This window comes from Colius striatus, chromosome 2, assembly GCF_028858725.1.
Source record: "Colius striatus isolate bColStr4 chromosome 2, bColStr4.1.hap1, whole genome shotgun sequence".
In the NCBI taxonomy this organism is placed as follows: Eukaryota; Metazoa; Chordata; class Aves; order Coliiformes; family Coliidae; genus Colius; species Colius striatus.
This window is the reverse complement of record NC_084760.1, coordinates 47,887,899-47,910,561: the sequence shown is the minus strand read 5'-3', so window position 1 is coordinate 47,910,561 and position 22,663 is coordinate 47,887,899. Positions and strand designations below refer to the sequence as shown.

General features: G+C 61.3%; 3 protein-coding genes and 1 long non-coding RNA gene across 8 annotated transcripts in view; 2 read left to right on the top strand and 2 right to left on the bottom strand.

The window, feature by feature from the left end:
• The window catches only part of PPM1G (protein phosphatase, Mg2+/Mn2+ dependent 1G), a 30,752-nt gene extending 24,123 nt beyond the window's left edge, over positions 1-6,629 (top strand). The window contains exons 4-10 of the mRNA XM_061990347.1: positions 186-318; positions 1,602-2,071; positions 2,486-2,623; positions 3,512-3,746; positions 5,153-5,282; positions 5,432-5,534; positions 5,943-6,629. Of these exons, the coding sequence (XP_061846331.1) occupies positions 186-318; positions 1,602-2,071; positions 2,486-2,623; positions 3,512-3,746; positions 5,153-5,282; positions 5,432-5,534; positions 5,943-6,134 (1,401 nt within the window). The 3' untranslated portion in view covers positions 6,135-6,629. The remainder of the gene's footprint in view (positions 1-185; positions 319-1,601; positions 2,072-2,485; positions 2,624-3,511; positions 3,747-5,152; positions 5,283-5,431; positions 5,535-5,942) is intronic.
• Positions 6,630-6,934: 305 nt separating this feature from the next.
• Positions 6,935-9,949, bottom strand: LOC133624930 (uncharacterized). Its single transcript, XR_009818197.1, has 3 exons — positions 9,875-9,949; positions 9,322-9,435; positions 6,935-8,930 (listed from the first exon to the last, which is right to left on the bottom strand). It is a non-coding gene; the product is annotated as an uncharacterized LOC133624930 (long non-coding RNA).
• A 295-nt stretch (positions 9,950-10,244) lies between these two features.
• On the top strand, positions 10,245-14,558 carry ZNF513 (zinc finger protein 513). Of its 5 annotated transcripts, none has more exons than XM_061990340.1 (4): positions 10,245-10,343; positions 10,419-10,520; positions 12,724-13,314; positions 13,481-14,558. In XM_061990340.1, exons 1-4 carry the CDS (start codon positions 10,304-10,306, stop codon positions 14,230-14,232), a joined length of 1,485 nt encoding a protein of 494 aa, XP_061846324.1. In that variant the 5' UTR covers positions 10,245-10,303; the 3' UTR covers positions 14,233-14,558. The 5 variants fall into 5 exon arrangements, with proteins under 5 accessions (XP_061846324.1, XP_061846322.1, XP_061846326.1 ...); XM_061990338.1 differs by having other exon boundaries at positions 12,721-13,314; XM_061990342.1 differs by lacking the exon at positions 10,419-10,520 and having other exon boundaries at positions 10,252-10,343.
• Positions 14,559-14,682: 124 nt separating this feature from the next.
• SNX17 (sorting nexin 17) lies at positions 14,683-22,606 on the bottom strand. Its single transcript, XM_061990343.1, has 15 exons — positions 22,477-22,606; positions 19,766-19,840; positions 19,312-19,429; positions 18,832-18,896; positions 18,578-18,688; positions 18,072-18,162; positions 17,784-17,871; positions 17,354-17,423; positions 17,140-17,232; positions 16,798-17,001; positions 16,345-16,467; positions 16,137-16,214; positions 15,891-15,965; positions 15,511-15,552; positions 14,683-15,433 (listed from the first exon to the last, which is right to left on the bottom strand). The coding sequence occupies exons 1-15, from the start codon at positions 22,534-22,536 to the stop codon at positions 15,314-15,316; spliced, it is 1,413 nt and encodes a 470-aa protein (XP_061846327.1). The 5' UTR covers positions 22,537-22,606; the 3' UTR covers positions 14,683-15,313.
• Positions 22,607-22,663: the final 57 nt, after the last annotated feature.

Here is a 22,663-nt window from a genome sequence, read left to right as displayed (position 1 = left end):
TGGGTGTCTGTGCTGGAGCCAAGTGTTGGATCAAGGTGGACCCCAGAAGTCCCTGCCAGCCTCAGCCATTTTGTAGTTGTATATCTTGTGCATTCTGGAAGGGACTTGATTGCACAGCATGACACACAGGGATCCTATAAGGAAGATGAAACTGTGCACACTCTGACGTCTGTGTTCATACATAGGCCTTGGAAGATGCTTTCTTAGCCATAGATGCCAAGCTGACCACTGAGGAGGTGATTAAAGAGCTCTCTCAGATGGCTGGACGACCCCAAGATGATGAAGATGAGAAGGAGAAAGTTGCTGATGAAGATGATGGTAAGTCAGATGTCACTGAATAGACAGGACTGCAACTCCAGGATGGAAACTGAGAGTAGTTGGGCCAGATTTCCTTTAACAAGAGGTTTTCTGTCCAAATTTCATCGCTGAATTTCAGCTGGAGTTGAACTGCCAGTTGGTCACAGTTTGCCATAGGGCTGCCTCCACAGGGAGCAGAGCTTTAGGATGTGTCAGAAGCCTCTGAGCCAGGAATTGGGCAAAGCTGTGAAAAACGGCGTCATGTCCAGTGTCTGGCTCCCCCGAACTGGTGGCAGACGCCAGCTGCAGATGGGGCTGGAGTAGATTCCTTCAAGTAATTCTTTTTGTGATAAAGCAGGATGTGTGCTTTTCCACCAGCAAGTGGTTGCCATACCCTGAAGCCTGCTAGAAGGTGCATCCCAGGGTAGGACACCGTGCTGCTCTCAGCTGAGCATCCTGTCAGTAACCCTGAAGCAGAGAGCGATACCATCACCTTTAGTGCTGTTAGTCTGAAATGTTGGATCTCTTGGCCCTCTTTCTCCGGCTGACAGGGACAAAGTGGTTGGTTGGGTGACTTTTTTTTTTTCTTTTTGTCCTATATTTTTAGGAGTATTTGGGATATGGGTGTTTCTTTTCCTTTGGGGATTAAATAGCAAAGAAAATGATAACCACAAGGGTGTCAATAGGGAAGCAGTGGTCATTGGCTCATAGTTTAGGGAAAGTCACCCTGTGTCTAGTGTCCCACTTGGGAGATACTGCACTCACTGCCTAGAGCTGTTCTGTCATCTCTGTGTGTACATTACAGCTGGTTGGGATCCCTCTGGTGCTTAAGGCCCATGGAGCAACTGCTATAACAAAACCTTCTTGTTCCTGGTTGCAGTATTAATGAGCAGATCTGCACACAAAAGCAGGCTGTCTGCTTCCCTTGCAGCTTCAGATGAGCCTGCACTTGAGAAATACAAGGCTCTTTACCCTCCAGCCTCACATCTGATTTAAGTGCTGTGTGCTGCCTACACAGCCAACACATAGCGTTGGGCCAGGGGCAGCAGGGTGACTCACAGCCTGCCAGCCTTGGCTGTGCTTGGAAGCCCCGGCCCTGCCACTTGCACGTGGCTCACCTGCAGCCTGGAAGCTGTGGGACAGTGCAGGCCTGGCTGCCTGTGCCCATCCCTGCTGAGCATCATGGGAGCCTGGCTGCACAGCAGCCTCCAGCCTGGGTAGCTCGCTGCCGAGCTGCTGCTGTGGGGATGTGTCCTGCTTTCTGACCCTCTTTGTCCTCACCCCCTCCCCTTTTCCATTTTTAGTGGATAATGAGGAAGCTGCTCTTCTCCACGAAGAAGCCACAATGACCATCGAGGAGCTTCTCACACGTTACGGACAAAACTGCACCAAGAACCTCAAAACCAAGTCTTTATCTCAAGCTGGGGAGAACTCTGCGGAGGGGACAGGCAAGCAGCATGATGGGGAGTCAAATATGAATGGAGAGGCTGACCCAGGGGAGCTTACCGACCACAAGGAGAGGAAGAATGGGAAGCCAGATGAAGAAATCACGGGTATTTCCTCCACCTCAGACAAAGACAGCGCTGGAGGCAACAGCCCTGCTCTGCAGAAGCCTGAACTAGGCAAAGGTGACGAGGCCGTCACCTCTTCTACTGGGGAGGCCGGGCCCTCCTGCTCCTCCACGGGAAAGCCCCAGCGCACAACCAAATCCAAATTTTTTGAGGACAGTGAGGATGAGTCAGATGAGGTTGAGGAAGAGGAGGAAGACAGTGAGGTAGGAAACAGCACTGGGGCAGAGTGGCCTTCTGGCTGGGCAGAATGCATTGCTTACTGTGGTACCTGAGCTACGGGCCTCTGGCTCATCCTAGGTGTGTCCTAGGAGCAGGTTTTTCAGGCTGGTACTTTGAGGCCATCTCATGGGAGCGTTGGGGATTGTTTAGATAACCCTGAAGGACACGTACCCTCATCTGTGCAGCAGACACAAGGGACAGCCCACGGTCTTGCTGCATGCACCATCCCTTCATTCACCGTGGTAGCTGAAACTAGACATCAGGTGTGGGGGAAAGGCACCAGGTCATCTCACTGGGTCAAACTTGTCATCTGTCCTCAGGATGGAGGGACCAGCTGGCTGGGGAGGGCACTGAGGTGGTCCTGTGTGACTCCTGGGCATATCTCTCATTTCTTGTAGGAATGCAGTGAAGATGAGGATGGTTACAGCAGTGAAGAGGCAGAGAATGAAGACGATGAAGATGACACTGAAGAAGCAGAGGAGGATGAGGATGAAGAGGAGGAAATGTTGTTACCAGGCATGGAGGGGAAAGAGGAGGTGCACACCCATTCTTGTGTTCTGCAGCATAGTGTGGAGCCAAGGGCACGTGGGAGGGACTCAGTGAGGAGCTGTTTCTGTTCGGATGGGGATAAAACGTTCCTTTTCTCCTCCTGAATGTAGCTGCCGACAACCCGACCTTAGGCAGAAGACCAACAACAAGGCCTGAATCTGGGCAGCAGGCTGAGACCAAAGAGGCTGACCCCACTGCTGGGGGGTGGCATGGAAGGAGGAGGCAGGACTGCTCTGCCTGGCACTGCAGCTCCTGGGCAGAGCATTTCTCTTTGCCAGACCAAAGCTGTGGCTCCTCAGCCTATGGCAGTGCTGGCAGATTGTCAGGGACCCAGAATAACAGGAAAAGGGGACAGAATCCCTGAATGGTGGGGGTTGGCAGGGCCCTGCAGAGCTCATCCAGCCCAATCCCCTGTAAAGCAGGTTCCCCTCAAGGCGGCACAGGAACACGTCCAAGTGGGTTTGGAAACCTCAGTTTGGACTACAGCTTCCAAGGTGCCAACTTTCCCTCTTTGGAGAGATGTTCTCCTGGCTTGTGACGGGGCTTCTGCTTGAGGCTGGGCTGGGGCTGGAGTCAACACGTGAGAGCTGTGGTTATTGTAGGACATGTTGAACACTGGAGAGCCCTGAGCTACTGATGCTCTGTGAGGCAGGAGCAGAGGCGTGGCTTGACCCTGCCTCTCTGTGAACACAGTCCTGCTGTGTTTCACATTGCCCTCGGGCTTTTCTCCATTGTTCTGGGGGTGCTTATGGGAAGAAAGGGTGAGATGCAGCACCTTGGCGTTTGGGATGCTGTGGTCGCTTGTGCTGCTTCCCTTGTTGACCCGATGTGGAGCAAGAGAAAGGAGTCTCAGCAACATCCTTTGTGTGTTGCAGCCCGGCTCTGACAGCGGGACGACCGCGGTGGTGGCGCTGATCCGGGGCAAGCAGCTGATCGTGGCCAACGCCGGCGACTCGCGCTGCGTCGTCTCGGAGGGCGGCAAAGCTGTCGACATGTCCTACGACCACAAGCCAGAGGACGAGGTGGAGCTGGCCCGGATAAAGAACGCTGGTGGCAAGGTCACCATGGATGGGAGGGTGAATGGTGGCCTCAACCTCTCCAGGGCAATCGGTGAGCAGATGGGGGCTGATGCCTGGCCTGGGTGCTGTGCTCAGGACGTCTCTCCTGCCAGCGCTTGCTGGCCACTGAGTTTAAGGAATGGATTTTAACTAGGTGGTGGACAGGACCTCTTGGAGATTTGATGTGGTGAGATTTCAGTCTAATTAGAGCAAATGGCCATGAAACTGACAGTGGAAAGCAACACCTGATGCCAGCCGGACTTCAGCACAGGACAAAGAGTGTGAGGCCTCTGAGGCTGTTGTGCCAACAACTGGGTTGTCAGAAACCACCTCTTGTAAACTCCCTCAAAACCAGACTGTTAGCAGGATGGTTTTTTGTTAGCAGACTGATGAAGAACCTTATTGTGTTGCTTCCTGGGGACCTAAAGTTGTAGCAGTTTGAGCTCATTTTGTTCCCAAGCCACCCTCACCTTTTAATTGCACAAACTCCACCACATTTGCTGCAGTGCTTTAGGCAGCACGTGGCTGCCACTTCCACTCCTCTTTTGGTCTCTTTTGAGCACTGCTGAGGTAATTAGTGGCTCAGGAGACTGGGCATGTCTGTTAGCGGCCAAACAAGGTCTTGGACCAGCCAATGGCTACAGTCTGAGCAGATGAGACACTGGGAGGTGTTATAAAAGGGTAGTGAATAAGAGACAGTAGTGAAAAATGCAGAGTAGAAGGGAAGGAAATAACAGCAGCTAAGGGGGCGAGTTGAGAGTACATATGCAGAAGGACCAAAACCATCAAAATTATTGTTCTAGGGTAAAGAGATAGAGATGCATTTAGAATGGAAACTAGGAATTTGCTTATCTAGGGAGACACTGGCTTCCGCTTATTATTTCTTGGTGGCCCTGCAAGTCCCTCCCCAGGGTGTAATCCCAGATGAACCTGCTAGTTAGAGCTGAGCATGAGCTTTGGCTACCGAGGGTTTGGGAAGACCTGGACCCAGCAGTGTGATGTGGGCATTGGGTCCCTGGACAGTCTGCGCTGCTGGAAATGAGCATCTCGTATTACCTCAGCAAAGGCAGGCTGGGGGGAGCTCCAAATCCTGCCCTGAGACATGGGCTGTGTCATCTCAAGAGCACTGCTGCAAGATATCAGCCAGTGTTGTCAGGTGCTACAGGCTGTTCACCTGGTGTTGCCCCATGAGGTGGGGCCATGACTCTCATATTGGGGTGAAGAGATGCTGAGCTGACAAAGGCACCTCGTTCCCATTGTATTGAAACAGCATGTTGGGCTCGCCCGAGCCGATGCCTTGAACATGTGGCAGATTTCTCTGATCCACCTGTGGCCTGAGTTGCTCCCACTCTGCTAGGGTTGCCCTTTAACTTGCAGTTTCTCAGTGTTCAGGCGTAGGCAGCAGTGACAGGCCCCAGCCACGGAAAAAGCGACCATCCTCCCTCCTCCCCACTACAGGTGATCACTTCTACAAGCGGAACAAGAATCTGCCTCCAGAAGAACAGATGATCTCTGCCTTGCCTGACATCAAGGTGCTGACAATAAATGATGACCACGACTTCATGGTCATTGCCTGTGATGGCATCTGGTGAGTAGTGGGGGAACAGTTGTACTTCCTGCGCATCACAACTCTTTCCATGTGTTTCTGTGGAGCTGGGCCTCAGGACCCTGGGTGCTAATGCACTGTGGTATGACTGATCCTCTCGCTTGCCCTTCTGACCTCTCCATTCTCTGCAGGAATGTGATGAGCAGCCAGGAAGTGGTGGATTTCATCCAGTCCAAGATCACCCAAAAGGATGAGAATGGAGTCCTGAGGCCGCTCTCCTCCATTGTAGAAGAGGTAATGTCCAGAGTTTCCCAGTCTCTTGAGCCTGGCTTGATGCCTGGCTCTGCCTTCCCTCTCCCTCAGACTGCCTTTGCTCAGCATGTGGGGTTTCTGGCAGCACATGGGCTGCAACATCAGCAGAAACAGGAGCAGAGATGCCTCTGAATCGGGACTTGGTTCCTTTAGCACCCTGATGGGCACTGCTGACCTCCAGGTGGCTGCCAAGCCAAAGGCGTTTCTGTCCACTTTCAGAGCAGGAGGGCTGCTGAGTCTTTCTGTCCTGTGCTGGGCTACCAGCAGCCCCTGGTGCTCTGGCCCCGGCAGCCCCCACTGTCAGAGAGTGCTGTTCCTCGGGCTCCCACCGGGGCTGCCCTGTGCTCTCTGCTGACCTGTCCTATCCCGTCCCGTCCCGTCCCTCCGCAGCTGCTGGATCAGTGTTTGGCTCCAGACACCTCGGGAGACGGCACTGGCTGTGACAACATGACTTGCATCATCATCAGTTTCAAACCCCGTAACACACACCCGCCCGCCGAGAGCGGGAAGCGGAGGCTGGAGGAGGCAGCGGCAGCCGAGGAGAGCGGCGGTGGCAGCAAGAAGAAGGCCAAGCGGGACTAGCGCAGCCTCCAGGCACTCCTGCGCTCACCAGACTCTCGTTTCTTAAACATGCTGAACTCAAGACTCCAAAGTCTTGTCCTTTTTTTAGCCTTAGCAGAGGCCTTGTTTGTCCGTGTCCGGGGCGGGGGGTGGGGGGCGGGTCTGGGCAGCGAGGGCCATGTCGCACCGTCCATCCGTAACCATTCCAAGGAGGGAGCAGCCCCCAGCCGCGGCGCGGGAGCCCCCCTGGGCCCGTGGTGGCCTGGGAGCACAGAGCCTTGTGGTTAGGAGAAGGATGTCCCCCCATTGTCTCCATGTGGTTGTTGCCATTTCTGTGCCTGTGAATTTCTGTTTGGAGGGAAGAACTTTTTCACTGTTGAGGTTTTTTTAATCTGCACCCGATTATTTAAGGCCCTTTCTGTTTTTATTTGTGAAACAATCTGGCTGTGGTGCTGCTGCCACACCTCATTCTGTTGTACACTTTCAATCAATACTTTTTTGAAACTAAAAGCCCAGAAAAACATAGCTGTACTTTTGGTCCGTGGTTGTTTTCTGGAGGGTGGGGGGTGAGCAAGGCAAGATGGGGAAGAGAAAATCTATCCCTGGTGCCTCAAGGCACTGTAGGGGACATCTGCAGCCCACAAGAAGCAGCTTCTGAGAATGGTTTACAGAGGGTCAGCCCTCCCTGCAGTGCCTGAGCCTGGTGCCTTTCTTCACCCTCAGGCGGCTGCACCAAGGACAGTCTGAGGGACACAGAGACAGTTTGTGTCTGCTGAAGGGCTGGGGGTACCAGGCACCCTCCTGAGCTCACCTGCCCACAGCATGCAGAACCCCATTGAGATGGACACTGTCCTCAGACACAGAAGGCAGCTCCTGCCCAGCGTGCTGCATGGGGAAATGCTCTTGTGTGTGTCATACTGCAGCTGCTCCTGCAGGAGAGAAAGCCCCTGAGCCATTAAATCAACGGAGGGAAAGGTCGGCTGCTCCTCCCTGCGCTGTACCCTTTCACCAGGCACTGCAGGGCACGAGGGGCAGCACAGAGGAAATTTGCAGCTGGGTCACCTTTGTCCCTGCTTCCTCCTACTGCTGTGGAGTTCCCCTGTGGTGGGAGAGCATGGGGGGTGCTCTGGGCACTGCCTCACCTTGCGAGCCTTTCTCTTTTGAAGGTGAAGTCCTGGGCTGTTGTCTTTGCAGTTCAGTCTGTCCTCACCAGCCTGGATGGAAGCATCACTTGTGTCATCCTGGAGCTCCTCACACAGTGCCCCTGAGATTCAGCCTCTCTGTCTGGTGGCTCTCTAGTGACAATGTGACCAGACCTGAACTGGCTTGGTCCCTGGATCATCCAGGCTTTTGCCTAGGGTTGGGAGAACCACAGCCACCTACAGGTGCTGCAGTCAGACACTGCTCGGGCTGTTTCTGCATTCGGAAACTTTCTGGATGAGCTGAAGCTCCCTTAGAATGGTGCTATGAAAGTAAAGCTCCCAAGGAGATTTTTTTTTTTACCTTTGAAAAAGTCAGTTTCTTCTCAGGGCATCTTTTATTGCTGCCAGACAGGTCTATGTCAGGATCACTCTGGCTACAGGGCAACTCAGTACCCGATGCTTCTTCCCTGCTGTGAATGTGCTGCCCAAGTTCTCCCAGCTCCAGAATAAAAGTCACGGGAATTAGAATTATTTTTTCCCCTCCTAAAAGCAGTTGTTATTTCTGAAGTCCCCCTAGTTTCCACACCTCCTTTTTGGAATGACGACAGCAGCAATGCTGTAGAGCCTCATGCAGGAGGGTAAATCCCAGTCCTGGGCAGTGTCCAGAGCTGCAGGGGCCTGGGAGGTTGAACCAAGAAGCACTTTCACTTGGTGGAGTTAAAAATTGTTTGCACTGTCCAGTGCCTGCTGTTGTGCTCCTGCTGCAAAGCATCAGTCTTGAGAGAATTTGCTTTAAACTTTCTTCCTGGTCATGAAGAACTTCCTGGTCAAGTTTTTGATGCAGGAGCCAGTACCAGCCAGGGCCACCCCTGCACAGGATGTGGGTGGCATGGGGGCTCATGATCCCAGTGCCACCAGTAGATGCAGCTGTGGGCACCTGGGCAGCCTCACTGCTGCTGCTTCCTCCAGCTGGGAGAAGCCACAGGACCATCCACAGAGTTTTCTCTCCTGCTTTGGAGTGGTGCCCATCACAACAGGGATCCAGGTAGGCCTCCCCACTCCATCCTGCAGCACCCCACACGCTGAGCCAGAGCACAGTCCCGGGCCCTTGGGAAACTGCTGGAGCAGCTAGAGGCAGACAGGCAGATAGATAGCAGCAGCAGAGTGAGACCTGGCCCCTTCCCCCAGGGCTGCTCCAGGCCACAGCTCCAGCTGTCCCACACCAAACTCAAGGGCTGTCTGGCTGCAAGCCACGTGCTGCTCCCAGGATGTCACAGGACCCATCCCAGGCCCCATCGGTGCCACACACCACACTGGTCGCTGGCTGAGGCTCTGCAGCACCATGCCACTCTCTCAGCCGTGTGCCTGCAGTGCTGGTTGATGGGGTGTTTGCACAGGGAGCACCCCCACTGTCCTCCTGCTGCCTGGCCCCGTGTGGGGCTGAGCCCACCCTCCGCGCCTGCCCACATCAGGCCATTGCACCTTGGCTGGAGAGTCCCCCAGAGCTGCACAGTCCTCACTCTGCAGAGATGCCTGCAACACCACCCCTTTCACTGGTGCCTCTCAGGAAGGGCCCAGACAGACTTTGCCCTGACAGCTCACGGCCCAGGCTCAGCTCCCAGGCAGGACATGGTTATGCTTCCATTGACACCTCCAGCTCCACATTGATGCCTCCCTGCAAATAAATGCAGAGCCTGAGAGTAGCAGCCTAAAGGGGGACGTCACCAAGTCTCTGCCCTGCCCAGTACAGCGCTCACAGGCCCACTGAGGAAACAGAAAGCCCAATCCTAAGCTCCAGACACCACCTGGATCCCAGCCTGAGCTGCTGACAGCTGGCTCCAGGCCCCTAGCCCTGCCAGACCCAGCAACACAGACTGTTCTCCTCACCCTCATCAGCTCCACAGCCCAGACAGTCCCAAACCTGGCTGAAGCTCTCAGCAGGGCCTCGCTGCCCCCCATTCGAGCCCCACAGTTCCTACCAGGACCCCCAGCCCAGCCCAGGGGCAGTTCCTGTAGCCACCCCTTAGCTGCTGGCAGCCCCCCAGCCCTCCCAGTCCTCCACTGACCTCCGGAAGTGCCCATCAGAGATCTCCTGCAGGCAGCGCCAGCAGAAGAGGCAGCTGCAGACCATGCAGCTCACGTGGTTGCAGCTCCCATCATTGACCTTCATGATGAAGGCACTGCAGGCAGGACAGACACTGATGGTCTCAGCCTCAGCCGGCAGGACAAATGATAAGGTGGGGAGGGGGGAGTGAGAAAGGACAGGATGGGTTCACCCCCAAACAACCCATCCCAGGACTACAGCCCATCCCGCGGGTGTCAGAAGGAGGACAGGCTCCACACTCCCAGCTTGACTGACGTGGGGGCTACACGCCTCCCCACGCAGAGGCAGGCAGGGGGGAACCACAGGGTCCTGGCTCCGGCAGCCTCACAGGCAGGAGAGCGCAGAGGCATCTGACTGTGTGGCTCGGCCATGCCAAACCCCTGTTCCCACCCCGGGCCAGGTCTCACCGTGGGCCGAGTCCTCCCGGCCAGCGCACAGGGCCCCTGGGAGTACCAGGGCTGCGAGCAGCGGAAGCGTAACTCGGGTCCCGCTGGCGATCCGGGCGCAGGACTCACCGCGTGCTGCCCGCGGCTCCGGAGCGGGGCCGTGCCCGGCGCAGCACGCCGCGACCGCCCTCCCGGGGAAAGCACCGAGATCGCCAGCGTTCGTGAGCGGCGGGGAGCGGGCGCCCCGCCCGTGGGCCCGGGCGCCGCCCGCCCCTTCCCTTCCCTTCCCTTCCCCTCGGCTTCGCTCCCTCCCTCCCTCCCTCTCCCGCCGCGCTCCGGGGCCGGTTGAGCGCCGCGCCCTGCGCCCGCTTCCGGGTGCCCGATCCGCCTCCGGGGCGCCGCGCCGCGTCCGGCGCCGTCCCCGCCCCCGCCGGCCGGAAGCGGAAGGGCCCGGTCGAGGCGGGGCGGCGGTGGCCGCCCCGGGCTGGCGGGGGCGGCTGGCGGGCCGCTGGCGGGCCGCGGGAGGGCGGGCGGGCGGCGGGGCCGGGGCCGGCCACGATGCCCCGGCGGAAGCAGAGCCACCCGCAGCCGGTGAAGGGTGAGTGCGCGGCGGGGCCGGGGGGCGGCGGCGGCGGCGGCCCGGCCGTGACCCGCGGCGCTCGGTATGTTGCAGCGGACGCCGAGGACGGCCCCGAGGAGACGGCGGGAGCGGCTCTGGTGCTGTCCGACCACCTGCTACTGTGCCGCGGCCTGGCCTTCGAGAAGGGACCTCCAGGTGCGTGCCGCCGTCGGGCCCGGCGGCGGCGGGTCGCGGGGATGGCTGCGCTGGGCGCCCCGGGCCGGGACACGGCCGGTACCGGCCTCTGCGCCTGGCCCTGTCTGGCAGCCGCCCTCCCCGGAGCGCTCCCGCCCGGTGGCTGCTCTGGCCCCGGGCGCGCTGCTCCTCCCGATCGCTCCGGCGGGGCGAGGCCCTGGCCCCCCGCGGGCGCCCGCGGCGGTGGTCTCTGCCTGCTCGACACCGACGCCCCCGGCCGCGCTCTCCCGTTAAGGCCTCCCCGGCCCGTGAGGCCCCGCCGCACGCTGCAGCCACCTTCGGCTTCGTCCCTAGGAGCTCCTCGTGCAGCCGGGGCATGGCTCCGCTGCCCACCCGGGAGCCGCGGCCTCATCTCAGCGGGGTCCTGCCCCCTGCCGTCCCCCGGCATCGCTCGGGCTGTGCGGCGCTGGCCCGGGGCCGGCTCTCCGACAGCCCCTGCTTCCTGCCGCTTGCCCACCTCGTGGACGCCCCGGCCCCTCGGGGCAGCCGGCTGACGCCTGCCCTGCCAGGGGCACTCCGGGCTCCAGGCAGCCTGAAGAGTGAGCGCTGCTCTAACTCCATTAAGGTGCCTCACAGGAACTGGTGGGAGCGTCACCCACTGCCCTCAGTGACCACTGAACAACGTGGGCACGTGCTCGATGATGAGCGGAGGGACGCATGGCCCGCCTGAGCCCGGCAGCTCCGTCTCCTCGCTCTCCATGGGGGCTGTGTACAAGCCCCCGTGCCCAGCAGTCGCGCCGGGCCAGGCCATGCCGGCAGCTTTCGTGCAGAGGCACGCTCCCAGCTGCCTGGCAGATGGGCTTCTGCTCTGGGGGCTGTGCTTCCCCACAGCCCTGGGCTGGGACAGAGCCCGCTCAGCAAATCTGGGAGCTGGGTGCTGCAAGGGCTGAAAGCTGCCCTCTGCAGCAGGCCCTATCTCCTCAGAAATACCTTCCTGCTCTCAGTTACTAGCCCCAGGAGGGAGCGGGACCAGGCACGTCAAGGCTCACTGAGAGCGTCGGTAGAGCCATGGCCAGCTGTGTCCTCACCCTGTGGGCCATGTCCCACCTGGGCAGCGCTGACACATCGTGCACAGGGAACAATGCTCTGGGGGCACTGCTGGTCTGCGGGCCTGAGCTGAGGAGCCTGGGGAGCCCCTCGGCACAGGGCTTTAGGCAGAGCCAAGGGTTCCTCAGCAGTAGCAAGGCTCTCGCAGGATGTCCCAGTCTGTGCTTGTGAGAGAGGCCCGAAGGCCAGAGGGTCTGCCGAGTCCTGCAATGTGGGAGCAGCCTCAGCCCTGTGCCTGCCTGGGGCTCTGGGAACTGGACCCAGCGAAGGGGATGGCCCAGCCCACTTCCAGGGGCTGTTGTGGGCGGCTGTTGGGTCTCAGGGGCTCCCACACAGCCCCAGGGATCCAGGTCAGGCACAGCACAGGGACAGCTGGGTTTGGCTTGACACTGCATGTTGCTGCAGTAGCCTGGGGCACAGCTGGGACACGGGGACAGCAGGCCCATCCAAGGCAGCTGCAGGGCAGTGGTGGGCTCTGCTCCCGTCATCCCTTCCTGGGGCACAGGCACTACTCTGCAGGCTGCAGGAAGACGGGTCTGCGCTCAGCCAGGAAGCAGAAGTGCTCTCTGACAGCCTGGCATACACTTCCCCTGACTGCTCTGGCTGTGTGGGGCTGGAGATCTGGTTTTCTGTGTGATGGAGAGGGGCTGGTGTTGGGGCCCCATGGTGCTGGCTGTGGGAGCAGGACCAGCAGCTGGGGCAGTGGCGCAGCTGGTGGGACCCAGTACAAGAGTTAGAGGTGTCCAGTGCTCCTGCCTGGGTCAGGCTGAACTCTACACCTCTCCCTTGCTGCTGCCCACCACTGTGCCCCCTCCAGCTGCCCTTCCTGGTATGGGAGGTCTGGCTGTGGGCCGACACCTGGCTCAGCTACCTATGGGGCAGAGGGGAGAGGCTTTCCCGAGGTGCCCGGGATGGGTCCTGCAGCAGTGTGTTGGGGCAGGTCGTGGCCGTGAGGGTCCCAGCAGCGTGCTGGGTTCCCACAGGCTACCAGGGCCGGCGCAGCTGCCTGGTCCCCTCCTTGAGACGGGTCCTCACGGGACTGGTGGCATGAGCCAGGGGAGGCTGTGTCCAGGCCAGCTGGGCTGACCCTGTCCCATCCCCACGGTCTCCTCAGCAGAAAGCCTAGTGGGGAAGATCGCCATCCCTGCATACGCGCCCAGCGACGACGACTGCTCCTCTGGCTACCAGCAGCTGAGCGTGGAGAGCGACCCCGAGGAGGGGGGTGAGCCAGGCCCCGCGGCGCTGCCGTGCCGCCAGTGCGGGCTGCAGCTGGCTCCCAGCCTTGGGCAGAGCTGCCTGCAGTGTGCCGGTGTCGACGACGGCCGCAGCCAGCGCATGGTGTACTCCTGCCAGCTCTGCCCCTTCGCCTCCCACTACTCCAGCCACCTCAAGCGCCACATGAAGACACACAACGGGGAGAAGCCCTTCGCCTGCCCGCAGTGCGCCTACGCCTCTGCCCAACTGGTGAACCTGACCCGGCACCTGCGCACGCACACCGGGGAGAAGCCCTACCGCTGCACGTGCTGCAGCTTCGCCTGCAGCAGCCTGGGCAACCTCAAGCGCCACGAGCGGGTCCACAGCCAGGACAAGCCCTTCCAGTGCGCCGCCTGCGACTATCGCTGCAACCAGAGCCGCAACCTGAAGCGGCACATGCGTAGCCACCGCCTGCCCGAGGGCGAGGGGCCGCACCCGCGGGACAAGGACCCAGGTAATGAGGAGGGGTGCGTTGGGGAGAGCTGCCGTGGGGGACCCGCACGGGGTTGGGGAAAGGGCCACCAGCCGCAGCCGGGGTGCCGCGGGCCGGGCTCTGCAGAGCCGATCCCTGCCCATGCTGCGCCACCCGCTCACGGCCCTCTTTTGTGTTTGTTCTGCAGAGCCGCTGCTGCCGGAGCTGAGCCTGCACGTGGGCAGCGGCAGCGGCCCCTTCCTGCCCAGCTGCGCGCGGCTGCGCGGAGAGGAGGCGGCGGCGCTGCCCGAGCTGCTCTTCCCCTTCACGTGCCGCATGTGCGGGCTGGTGCTGGACGACGGGTTCGTGCAGGACGAGGGCCTGGCCGAGCAGGTCTGCGGGCGCTGCAGCCTGGCGGTGCTGGGCACCGAGCCGGGCGCCAGTCCCCGCAAGGGCGCGGAGGACAAAGGCTTCGCCTGCAGCCTCTGCCCCTTTGTCACCCACTACCCCAACCACTTGGCGCGGCACATGAAGACACACAGCGGGGAGAAGCCGTTCACCTGCCCGCTCTGCCCCTACGCCTCCGCCCACCTCGACAACCTGAAGCGGCACCAGCGAGTGCACACGGGTGAGAAGCCCTACAAGTGCCAGCTCTGCGACTACGCCTGCGGCAACCTGGCCAACCTCAAGCGTCACGGGCGCATCCACTCGGGCGACAAGCCCTTCCAGTGCAGCCTCTGCAGCTACAGCTGCAACCAGAGCATGAACCTGAAGCGGCACATGCTGCGGCACACGGGCGAGAAGCCCTTCCAGTGCCAGGACTGCTCCTACACCACTGGCCACTGGGACAACTACAAGCGCCACCAGAAGATCCACGGCCACACGGCTGAGAGCTGGGTAAACCCACGCAATGCCAAAGCCCTCTTGGCCCCTCCAGCCGTGGGCACGGCCTTGCCCTGAGACAGCACTTAACCCGGCTGCGGGGACACAGGCCTTGCAGCCGCGGCCCCTGCCCTCCCTGGGGGAGGGATGGGCACCAGACTCCTTGGGGGCTCCAGCAGCCCTGTCCTGCCCGGACAGGGCACAGCCACAACCGGCAGCTCAGGTGCCAGGCTCGGGTCCCTGCCCCCAGGAATGGTACCTGCCTGTTCCCGCCTGTCGGGGTCTTTCTCTGCCTTCCTCTGCTAGAGTTTGGGGAAAAGTGGGGGGGGGGGGAGCAGGACTGGTTCCATGGCTGTTGCCATGCTGGTCAGTGTAATTTATATTGTGTATAAAAAGCATTAAACAGTCGGTTTTGTTATCTGCTATTCTCCCTGGGGGGCCTTGTTCTGCTGCAGGAAAGGATACAACCAGGCTGGCAAGGTGTGTGGGGAGGGGTGGGACGGGACCCCCCCCCAACAGACAGCCCAGTACCAATCAGGATCCATTTTAATCATCATTGCAGTGTGTAAACATCGGTTACTGTCCATTAATGCTCTGGTCGGCCTGAGCAGCAGGAGATACGTGGTTACAAGCCTAGATTATGCTGGAGTCTATGAGCGGGTTAGAGACGGGGCTCTGCGCAGAACCCCCGGAGACAGTTTACTGCAGTCTGTCTCTGAGCAGGAACCTACACGCTAATTCAGCATTACGGAGCCTGGCGAGGGCCATCGCTCGCTGCCCCCGGGCTGCTGCCACCCTCCTGCGCAGGGGGTGCTGGGCCAGGCCCTCCCCTGGGGAAGGGGCAGCTCTGCCCCGTGCCGGGCCAGGCTCCCTGACGCCACTCCAGGGCTCGCCCTGGGCACGCTGCTGGCGTTGGGCTGGTGCCGCCCGGGGAAGAAGCCCTCTCCCAGCTGGAGCCAGCAGCAGGAGGAGTTCAGCTGCCCCCACCCCGAAGGCAATGGCGGGCTGGGGGTGAGCTCCCCAGCCCAGGGGAGCAGGGCGGGGGAACGGGGGAAGGTGGATGTAGCAGGCGAGAGGCACGTTGATTGCAACCTGTCTGCAGGTCGTACATTCCTCAGCGAAGGCCCTTGGGCTGGTGCTGTCCCAGGAGGAGGGGGCACTACAGATCTTCATCGCCAATGCCCTCAAAGGCGTAATTGCCATGGAAGTCGTTAGCGGCCACGTCGTTAGCAGAGCTGGAGTGGCTGATCCCACGAAGGCTGACGGAGGTGAGCTTGCTCTGCAGGGAGGGCATATGTTAGGGAGGGCCCCTGCTCCCCTGTGCCCAGGCTGAGGGTGCCTCCGCACACGACTCACCGAGAGTTTGGCCATGGGCTCCCGCGAGGCATCGGGCGAGTCCTGTGGGGACAAGGCCAGGGGGCAGCGCTAAGGCAGCAGGATGTGACCCCTCTCCCCACCCATACCAGCTCCCTGCCCCTGGCCAGCACTTGCGCTCCTGGGATCAGGCCAGGCCACCCTCCCTCCCCTCCCGCAGGAAGTGTGGCTCCCAGGGATGGGTCCAGGACTTCTCCTCCCAGGGCTATGGGAGTGAGACACTGCAGCTCTGCTGTTCTCTGGGCTTGTCCCAACGCTGCCGAGGGAACAGTAGCACCTCTGGTGCAGTCTGGTACCTGACATACAGAGAAGCCCATGGTCACACTTGTCTCCCCCTCCTAGGGCCACAGGGTCTCACTCACCAGCAGCGGGGGCGATTTCACAGCTTGCTGGCTGTCCGAGCGCCGCAGGGCCCCGTTCACCCGTCGGCGAAACATCTGCAGGGGAGAAGCTCAGTTCAGTTGCAGGGTCCCCATGGGCAGCTCCAGAGGCACAGATGGCCCCTGGGGATCCTTCATCTGTCCTCGTCTTGAGGAGAAAAAGCAGGGTCCAGCCTGGATCCCAGGGAGTCACAGGGGCAGGAGAGCACATCCAACCCCAGCCCTCACCTTGCGGATGCTGCCTCCAGACTTTTTCACCATCAGCTCATCCACCATGGACTGCAGGCAGATGCTCAGCATGATGGCCTACAGGTGAGAGGTGTCACAAGGCTCCATGTACCCCCTGGCCTTCCCCACACACCACACCAAGCCCAGAATGACCCTCTCCCTGCTCCCGTCCTTGTCCCCCTCTGGCCCAGCACACAAACAGCCCTACCTGTGGACTGGTGATGGTGACCCACTGCAGACGGTCCTTGCTCATCAGATACTCAAAAGCCAACTCCAGCTTCACCTCAGACTTCCCCGGGCTGCTCCCTGAGGGACCGTTGCTCATCGGCACCTGCAAGGGGACACGCTGAGGCTGGGAGCCCCCTTAGGGAAAGCAGATGGCGTCCCTGGGCCCTGTGCTAGCAGAGAGCAGCCCCCAGATGGGTGCTGGACACCTTGCCCAGCTCCCACTGCACTTCCACCACCCTCAGGTTCCCTGACAGCGGCAGCCCCCATGAACATCTGCACACCGATGATCTCCTCATCAGCCCCACAGCACAACTCAGGCCAGGTGGGCTGGAAGCAGTGGCACAGCCAGCACCTTTGTTGGGGGGAGCACAGCTGGGTCCCTCCGGCCCCCCCGGAGCCCTCCATGTCCCGCTGGGCAGCGAGTGGCACTCACCGAGGACGTCACCCGCCAGCACCGCATGCGCGTGACCTTGAAGCTGCCTTCCTTGAGCTGCTCGTTGGGCAGCCGCACCTGGAAGTTGAGCTCGTTGTTGCCGGCGCTGACGACGACATGGCAGCCCTTCTCGGGGAAGTCGGTGATGCAGGGGTCGAACTTGAGATAGCCATAGTACTTCAGGGTCTGCGCCAGGCGGATGAACTGCGGGCAGAGCCATGGCAGCTCAGCTCAGCACACGCACAGCCCGGGCCAGGAACACGCAGAAAGCTCAGTGCCACGCAGGAGCACCGCCAGCCCAGGGCTGGGACTGCTCAGTCACAGCCCTGAGCCCTCCCCTACCTCCTTCTTGGAGACTTTTTCCTGCAGGGACTTGAGCTGCCGGTGCTGCTCCTTGTTAACTAGGATCCATCCATGCTCAATGTCCGACACCGTCTACCAAGAGGTAGAGGCCAGTGTGGTGAGCAGCTGCGCCCGGAGACCCCCCAGACCTGTGCAGCCATGGCTGAGGGTTGCAGGGCCCCTCCTCCCCATGCCGAGCAGCGCCTGTCCTCACCTGCGCATACAGCAAGTTCAGCCCCACACGATGCTCCATCACATCGTCATCATAGGACGAGTCCCAGTAGCTGGAAGGGAACCACATGGGTCAGCCTGTTCCCCAGCTCCTAACAGCAATGGGGAGAACACCCTCCTCTATGATGGGACAAGGCTCTCTGGCCAGCTCCCCTGGTAGCCATCAGTTGCCAGGCCCTACTGCTCCTCTCAAGCAGCTGCCAGAGGTGGGAAGGGCTGTGTCCGCAGAACAAGCCCCACAGGGCAGCCCGGCCCCCACGGTGCCATGGCCAGGGACACCCGAGTGGCTTCCTAGGACCAAAGCACGCCTGGGCAGTGACAGCAGGAGGGGATGGGGTCCCTCTGCACAGCATGTAGCCCCAGACAGCACTCCTCTGCTCCAGCAGCCACTGCCCCCCGGCCCCACCACTCACCTCTTGCGCAGGATGATCCTGAACTCGGGGTTGTGCAGGCTGGTGACAGACACGTACGGCAGCTCAAACTCCTGCAGCTTCCGCACGACTGCAGGGAAACGGCAGCTCAGCAGCAGCTCAGGGCAGCAGGAGCCCGCTGGGCTTCCACCAGCCAGGGCAGCCCACGGAGCCCTCTGGGATCCCACAAGCCAGGGCAAGGCTGTCCAGCCCAGGCGCACAGCTCTCGCCTTGGGGCAGGGCATGGGATGGACGTCCCATCAGAGCCCACATGGAGCAACTTCTACTTACAGGAGAAAGCTCCATCCTTCGTCTCTCTCACTAGGAAGAGGCTGAAGTAGCCAACCAGGTCATCTGGCAGATCCAGCTTGGAGGCCACAGCCTGGGAGCAAGAGCAGGAGGTCACGACATCCAGCAGAGAGGCAGCACTCGGACATCCTTACCCCAGGGCAGGATCCAGCCTGTGTGCAGTCTGGGCCCTCCCATCAGCGGGAAGGCAGCACCTCTGCTGCTCTGAGGGCCAGCATGAGGGGGCAAGTGGACAAGTGGGGCCTGGGAGATCACTGCAGCCATAAAACAGCTAGGGCCCCTCCAATATGAATCTGGGCCCAAAGAGGGGTACAAGCACATCAGCACACCTTTTCCAGCTCCACCTCTCTTCAGACCCCAGCACAAGCCTACACTGGGGGAGGGGACACAGCAGGGAGGGCCAGGGACCGAGGGAACTCCAGCACATGTGGGAAAGCACAGAACTCAGCAGGAGGAGCTGGTCCTGCCCAGCACAAGAGCTTTGGCACCTCAAGGACATCCTCTGTCTGGTCCGAGGTAAGGATGGTGACCTTGACCCTCTGGCCGTTGGAGAGTAGAACTTCCAGCACCACCTCCTCCGTGGGTATCTGCTGCGTCTCCTGGAGAAAGACACAGCCCTGGCACCGCGGCCTCTCTGCCAATGACCGCCCTGGCACCACTGAGACCGCGCCGCAGTCCGAGGGCCACGGAACATGCGACCCAGCCCCAGCATGTGCCACATCCAGTGGCTCCTGCCCCTCACCTGCTGGGCCTTGCGCAGGAAGCTGTTAAAGGTCTCGCTGCCTCCCAGCGTCGGGTCCTGCCGCACTGGGGGTGGAAGCCGAGCAAGGAGTCAGGCAGTACGTGGGAAGGGGCCCAGGCCACTGCTTGTCTGCTCTGCACTCCCCCACGACAGTTTGCACCTAGACTAAGCGTGGGCTGCGGGTGGGGCATATACACGGGTGGGCATGGGCTCCCTGCAGATGAGGCACCAGGCAGCCTCTGCCTCTGCCAGTGCAGGGAAGGGGAAGGGGCAGGGACAGAGGAGCTGACATCCTGTGGACAAATACAGCTAATACCAGAGCAAGACTGGGAGTATCACAATGGGCCACAGCAAACAGAACAGTAGAGAGGAGGGGGGGAAGATTCAGGCAGTGCCCCAGTGCTTTAAGTACCCCAGTGCTCTCTGACCAAGCATGGGGCAGCCAGCCCTCAGCCACAGAACAGGGTAGACCCAGCTTACCAGCCTGCATGTACTTCTCCAGCTGTTCCCGTCGTTGCTCTATCTCTGCTGGGGTGAGTGTGAAGATCTTCTTCGGGGGAAAAGCTGGGACCACGTTTGCACCATACTCTTTCCTTAACTGGGAAGAAAGCAGAATGCTGCAAGTGCCTCCAGAGTGGTGGCTGCTGTGACCTCCCACCCCAGCTCATTGCCAGGGGCCTGGCAAGGGCAGCAGAAAGCTCGCCAGTGTTCATCATCCAAGTGGCACCCAGCAGCTTGCAAGAACTCAGATGTCAGAGCAGGAGAGGAGACCTGAACCCAATGCCAAAGAACAGAAAACAACCACCCTGGCCAGCCCCACGGGCAGCACTGGGCATTACATGCTTGCCCACAGCCCAACACCCTGGCAGCTCCCAGAGCAGACCGTGGGACGCAGCGCCCTGCAGCTGCCAGGGCGCAGGGGACAGCTGCCTACCTGCTCGTGCAGCCCCAGGAGCTGGCTGTAGCGCACACGGCAGTGCAGCACCCCATTCACGTGGATGTTGTACGCCTGCGGGAAGAGAAGCCAGTCAGATGCCGGCATCCTGCCTGTGATGCAGACCAGGAAGAGGTGATGCTCCCGAGGATCCCGCTGAGGGGCACACGGGGCACCCCTAGCCCTCCTCTCCACTCAGCAGATCTCCGCCTCTGCCCTGGGAAGCACCGGGACCCTCCTGGCATGCTCACCTGGATGCCCCAGGCCAGGCTGGGCAGCCCTCTAGGAGCTGAGTTTGCCCTGCAGGCACCAGTCCCAGCCCAGAGGCACAGACTCCAGCAGCATGCTGCACATTGCCCCCACTCCCTCCAGGCGCTGCCCAGGAGCACACAGCTCTGCAGCACTTCCCTTCAGGGGCCATCTCCAGCATGAGGCAGCAGCCCCAGGGGCCTGGAGAGAGGAGAGCTCACACACTCCAAGGCTGCCCATGGAGGTCAACAAGCAGCCCCAGGCAGGCACAGCCACGGTCCCCAGCACAGCCAGGACCAAGAGAGGCTGGTGTCCATCAGGGGCAAGTGAGGACAGATCAAACACCGTCAGATAAGACAGATTTATGTGTGCTGTTCCTCTGAAGACATGTCAGCATTGGTGCAGATATGGTCAAGACTGCTCAGGAAGCACAAGCTCAACCAAGAGATGTGTCTGATGGACACCAGGAAGGGGTAATCCTGCAGCTGCCCAGCCACAGGGAGAGCACAGAGATACACCGCAGCTCCATGGACACAGGTGTCAGTGGGCAAGGACACCTATCACCACAGGCAGTAGGCAGTAGCTGTTCTCCCTTCTGCAAGCCCTCACAACACGTTTGGATGGGCAAGCACAGCAATGCATTGGCCAGCACATCAACTTGGGCTGTGCTCAGGCCAGTGTAGCACGAGCCAAGCATCCAGGCCAGGGACATCCCCACCCCAAAGCTGTGGGCTTGAGCTCACTCCACTGCCTCCTGGGGCTCAGGGCCATAGCCAGCCCTTGCCCAGGGGCAAGATATCCTTTCTGACACTTTGCCCACCTGCCCAAGCACAACCACTACCCAGCCCAGCATGACTGCAGCACCAGTTGTCTGAAAGCGTAAGGGTTGTTGCAGGATGTGCTCCCCAGGCTGGGGAAGAGGCTGGAACCACTCTGGGACAGCTCCGCCCCTGTCAACACCAGCCCAGCTGAGGCTCACCCAGCCTACAGCTTGGAGAGAGTCCTGTGGGCAAGGCCCTGCAGCGATAGATCCCCTTGATCAGGTCTCTGGCTGCCCTGCACTCCTGCCCCAGCTGAGCATGGCTACAGCTGCACAGCACACGTGGCCCAAAAACTCCATATTCCAGCACCCAGACACTTCACCACAGGCAGCGTCCTGCCAGGGCACAGAACAGTGTTTGGGAGGGCTACACTGTAGGGGCTGGAGATGTGCCTCCAGACAGTGGCTGCAGCCCAAGGCAAGCACCTCTCATGGCTGTTATGCTTACTGGAAGCCCCAGATGTCCTCCCACCCCAGGAAGCTCAGGCTGCCTGAGGTCAGTGGAGGCATCTGTCCAGGTCACAGTGACCCAGAGGGCCCAAGAGCCCACGAGGGATGCTGGGTGGCCCAGGGAGCACTCATGTCTGCCCTGCATCACCTTGGGGTGATGGCAGAGCAGGGTACTGGCAGAGCTGTCCATGGGCTCACCTGCTCCTGCTGAGCCCCAGGGCCACCAAACAAGCTCCCATCTGACTTCGGGGATGAGAACTTCCCCCGTGCAAGGAGCCATCATGATACCTGAGGGCAAAGTGCAGGGGGAGGCACAAGGACGAACATGCCTGGGGTGCTGCTCCTGGCCTTGTACAACCGCAGCTGCTTGTGTCCCCCACACACTGCCTCGTGCTTCCAAGAGGACTGAGGAGCTCCCGCAAACAGGGACCTTGGCAAAGGGGATAGGTGAGGGGTCTCCACGGTGTGGAGGAGACGGTGGAGCCATGGAGCCCACAGCCACCCGTCCTCACTCTCAGCTGCGAGTAGTGGAGAGTGCAGGCCGGGACGCAGCCGTGCAGACCGGGGGGGATCTGCACCCGGGGAGCCGGCGGGACGCTGACCCGCAGCTGACTTGCTCCCGGGGCAGCTGGCAAGCCGGAGGGCGTTCACGGCGCGCCGAGCAAAACAGGAAGCCAGGACGGATGGACGGGCCAGGATGAGCCGGGGCCCGGGGACAGGATGGGGCCCCCGTCCGCGGCACATCGAGCGAGCCGCCCCCGGGACAGGGCCCTGCACCATCCGAGCGGCGCCCACGGGGCCGCAGCACAGGGATCCCCGAGCCCGCCGGGGGCCGCAGCGCCCGGGCCCGTCCCTCCCAGCCCGGCAGCGCAGCCCGACGCCCGCCCGGCCCGGCAGCAGGGCTCTGGATGGAGATGCCGGACGGAGGGCTGCCCGCTTCGCCCGGCCCCGCTCCCGGCCCGCACAGACCCCCCCCCCGCGACCGGTGCCCGGGCTGAGGGAGCATCGAAGCCCCGCCGGGCGGGGGACAGAGGAAAGGACAGCGCCCGCCCCGGGACGGCGGACTCGGACTCGGACTCGGCCCCGGCGCCGCTGGGCGCTGCCGCCCGGGCCCCGCCGGAACCCGGCCGCGGGGCCGCCCCGCCCAGCCGCGCTCCGCCCCGCGGGACGGCTCCGCTCCGGCCCCGCTCACCACGTAGGCGGCGCCGCCGTCGCCGGCGCGGGTCTCGGTCTCGGGGATGGAGAAGTGCATGGCGGGGCCGGCCCGGGTCGCGCGCCCCCGCTACCTGCCGCGCGCCGCCATGTCGGGCCGCGCGCTCCCCGGCGCCGCCCCGCGGGGCCCCCGCGACAGCGCGGCCCGCGGAACCGCCCGCCGGGGC